The following is a 4,001-nucleotide window of genomic DNA, read 5'->3' as shown; positions in this document are numbered from 1 at the left end:
TAAATCCTACACACTGCTCCTTTTAAATGTGACAAATGAAACAAAAATAATGTTGCATCTGTAGATTCATGATTTATGTAACCACAGCAACTGAGAGTCATTGTTTCTTTGTATTCGTTTGTCTTTGTTTAGGTGTCATAAACTAAACAAAGTACCTCTTTTGCAGTGCGTTTGTTACTTCCTCACTCACTTCTCTTCTACTTTCCTCTCTTGCCTGTCTGATAGCTACCTGCACCAAGATAGAGTTTCCTGTCATTGCCCCTTACAACAAATATCAAAGTCAAGCCCTCACTTCTACTGTCAGTCAGTATACAACATGCCATGCTGCCAGATTGAGCCATCTTGGCACATAGCAACACAGAAACGAAAATCATACAGATCTCTCTTTTACCTGTGCCTCATGTGCAACCAGGAAATATATTTCATTTACTTTCACTGGCTTTTACCACATCCCACCTCTAAACTTGCACATCACCCAGAGCTACCAGAGTGTTTTCATCTTCAAGCTATTAGAGCTAAAGCTGGAGTTAAAGCAGGGGGGCTGCATTGAGAAGGGACAAACTATTCGGACTTTTAATGAAGGTAGCACATCCATCATGACGTAACAAGTAAGTAGATGAACAAATATCTGCACAAGACGGCGGAAACAACCGCATATTGGGTTTTTGAAAAGCTTTTTTGTTTGGCTTTGTCAGCTCTGGCTGAGGTGAAAGAGAGTGTTCTTTCTGAGTTGAGTGGCACTGCCCGGAGGAGGCACATTCTCTGTTTGCTAATCAAGCAGACCTCTCTCTGTCTCTCTCTCTCTCTCCCTCTTTCTCACACACACACTCACACACACACACACACACACACACACACACACACACACACACACACACACACTCACAAAAACCCCTGCCCATGCACACACACAGCCACAACTAAAGAGGAGCTGCATAATAATAAATTCAAGACTGAAGTTACAGGTGTTTTATTCATCTGGTTGTTGCATATGTCACGCATGTTATACATGTATGTACATCTCACAAAGTAAAATCAGGAAGACACAAATGGACCTGAGCAAAAGTGTATTATAATATCAATATATTTCAGTATTCAAAAAACACAAATAACAGACAACCAATTGTTTCAACCAGAAATGCTCAGTACTCAGTTTGAAAGATTTATCAGCAGAAGCAGTCGTTCAACTCATTGTTAAGTAAAAAAGCTGCTAAAAAAGTATCTTTTATTTACCGTAAAGGGTTTGTAAAACTATAGGGAAGTAAAGGCAGGTGCACAGGAAACTCTTTGCAATACACACACAGCTCTACACCGCATCCTTTGGTTCCTCAGTGCCTGTGGAGGAGGAGGCTGCTTCAGCTTTAGTCGGCTGGGAATCAGTGGCCTCCTCTTGTGGCTTTGAGGAGGATGCATCTTCAGCAATGGTCGCAGGTGTAGTTGAAGCTTCCTCACTCTTGGCAGTGTCTCCCGCCTCCTTCTTGTTCTCCTCTCCAGCTTGTCCTTCCTCGTTTACCTTCCCCCCATCTTCCTTGGTGGTGCCATTACTCACCTCCTCCACTGTTTGACTGATGTCCGTCATTAACACGGTGGTCTCTTTGGCTTCTGTCTCTGGTGTGCTCTGGTTCTTCTTGGCAGTTCCCACCCAGTAGTTGGTGGTGCTGATCTGGTCAGCGTTGCTGCTCAGCATCTTGATGTGTTTCTTCAACTGACACACTTTGCACATCAACACCAAAGTAGAAATCAGCAGAATAACACATAGTAAGATCAGTCCGCCGGCCACCATGAACACTGGAAGGCATTCCTTACTGTAAAAGATGAAGAAGCTTGGAGTGGGGGTGGAAGGGGTGGTGGGATGTGGGGTAGGTGAAGGTGAAGATGAAATGATATGACTCTTAGTGACTGCTACAGTTGGTGCAGTGGCAACCTCAGGCATGTGGCTGGCAACACTGGTGGAGCCAGTTAGGGATTGTGTTTGAGAAGCTGAAGCAGTGGGGTCTGCTTTTGAAATGTCATCTTGTGTATCTGAGGAAGGAGTCTGAACATTCCAAGAACCAAGAGGAGTTGGGGTAGGTTGAGCTCCACACAATAGTGGACCCAGGATGTGTATGCAGTATGCCAGGAAGAGGAGACCATTCATGTTGGTATCTGAGAAGACATGGGACAACAGTTTAATTTAAAATGGGTTTTGGAATACAAATGTAACACAATAAGGAAAAGTACAAAGAAGCCCAGACACAATAGCTCTTTACTATATCATCTATGGGACAGCCATTATCAAACCAGAATGGTGTTTTAGCCCAGTTCTTACAAGTCAGTAATGGTGGAAAGTAATGACATATATTCACTCAAGCACTGTACTTGTGTACAATTTTGAGGCACTTATCGTGAATTCAAAATTAACTCCAACTTTCCTAACTGTAGCATTTGAGTGATGCTTAGCAATTAATGTACCACAATTATAATTCATTAATATAACATGTATGATTTTGAAATAGGCCGTTCTGCATAATGAGTAATGTTATTTTTGGTACTTTCAGTATAGTTTGATGCTAATACTTCATACTTTTACTTGTACGTAAAATTCTGAATGCTGGACTTTTCCTTTTACAGAGTAAGGCTACACTGTGGTATTGCTACTGATCTGAGTACTTTATGCAAATCACATATACTTTCAATCACTTGTTAAATTTGTTCAAAGCATGACAGAATTTCTTAAATTTTTTGAATGGAGTTTTTTTTTTTGCTCTACACAGCCATGGGCATTATGAAAATAATCTTGCAAAGATTTAAAAGTTAATCAGTCACAGTGAGCACTTAATTGCCATTGATTAGGTATGATTAAGTGAAGTATAGCGGCCTGAAGATCTGACTCGCTACTGAACTCTCTTGCGTCACAAGCTATGTTTTTGGAAAATCAAGGCCAATCAAGTAGAAATTGTTTTTGGCCATCAGACTAGGAAATGTTAACAAAACTAACACTGAGCTGAACATGCTGTTCAGTGTGATGCATTATCTCCACGGAAGTCAAGCAGGGTCATGTCATTACTGCTTAAAAAATAATATATTTCCTTAATATCTGACAAATCTGAAGCAGAAAATGGTTTGCAACAATGTACTATAACATATATATATAATCTGAAACATTGGTATGATCTTTCAACATGATTTGATGAAATGCATTGGTTAAGGTGTCTGTTTTGTATAAAACATTTCTCTACAGTTTCCCCTGCAGTGAGTGATTCTTTTCAGATGTATCACTCACGTGTTTTAGTTGTATCATATTTCTTGCACTGTTTGAGAATGTATTTGTGAATACATGATTGTGAAAGACTCTAAATGCTAAAGTAATGTTAAATCCTAAAACAGGTCATTGTAAATTACATAAGGTGCAAAACTCTCTTTAAGGTTGTCAAAAATATCAAAAATATCACATTTTTATCATCAGAATTTAACAAAAACCACAAAACAACACTGACTATTAATATACTATTCCATCTTTAGGAAGTTCCCACCAGCTCTATCTTACAAATTACCATCACATAAGTATTCTTTGTTCCTCTTTTTCACAGAATTCAAAATTAAAGTATCTATTAATGCAATCTGTCACTTACATTGTTGGTGATCTTGATATAGTTCCAAAGGAATAAGGTTTTGTATAAATTAATATGTAAGCAGTGTGCTACCACTAAGGTGAGATGTGTGAAAGAACGACTGACAATGTCAAATGACAGTAATCCAAATCAATGGCACACTCATCTGGCTGTCTTGTTCTTACTTCTCCATTTGGACTATAATAAGAAAAGGAAGTGGTTTTGGTGTTCTGTATGATGCTGTATAGCTGGTCACGCAGACATCTGTGGGGTGGCAGTCTACAAAAAGTATGCAGGCATGCTAAATGCTCACAGAGCAGCTCACTTGCAGTAAAATAGTTCTAACTCACTGATCATGAACTATTTTATTTCAGTTAATTAGCCATTTTGGCTGCATCTACAAAATCTCAT

General features: G+C 39.3%; 1 protein-coding gene across 1 annotated transcript; it reads right to left on the bottom strand.

The window, feature by feature from the left end:
- Nucleotides 1–954: 954 nt before the first annotated feature.
- LOC125898255 (uncharacterized) lies at nt 955–3,769 on the bottom strand. The gene is made up of 2 exons (XM_049592012.1): nt 3,612–3,769; nt 955–2,145 (listed from the first exon to the last, which is right to left on the bottom strand). The coding sequence occupies exon 2, from the start codon at nt 2,135–2,137 to the stop codon at nt 1,307–1,309; it is 831 nt and encodes a 276-aa protein (XP_049447969.1). The 5' UTR covers nt 2,138–2,145; nt 3,612–3,769; the 3' UTR covers nt 955–1,306.
- Between the last annotated feature and the right edge of the window lie 232 nt (nt 3,770–4,001).

The sequence above is a fragment of the Epinephelus fuscoguttatus genome, linkage group LG12, assembly GCF_011397635.1.
Source record: "Epinephelus fuscoguttatus linkage group LG12, E.fuscoguttatus.final_Chr_v1".
NCBI lineage: Eukaryota > Metazoa > Chordata > Actinopteri > Perciformes > Serranidae > Epinephelus > Epinephelus fuscoguttatus.
The sequence above is the reverse complement of the archived record's forward strand: the minus strand, read 5'-3'. Positions and strand labels throughout refer to the sequence as shown.

Coding starts and splice junctions, on each gene's coding strand:
- LOC125898255 (XM_049592012.1), bottom strand. CDS start 2,137: ATGAATGGTCTCCTCTTCCTGGCATACTGCATACACATCCTGGGTCCA.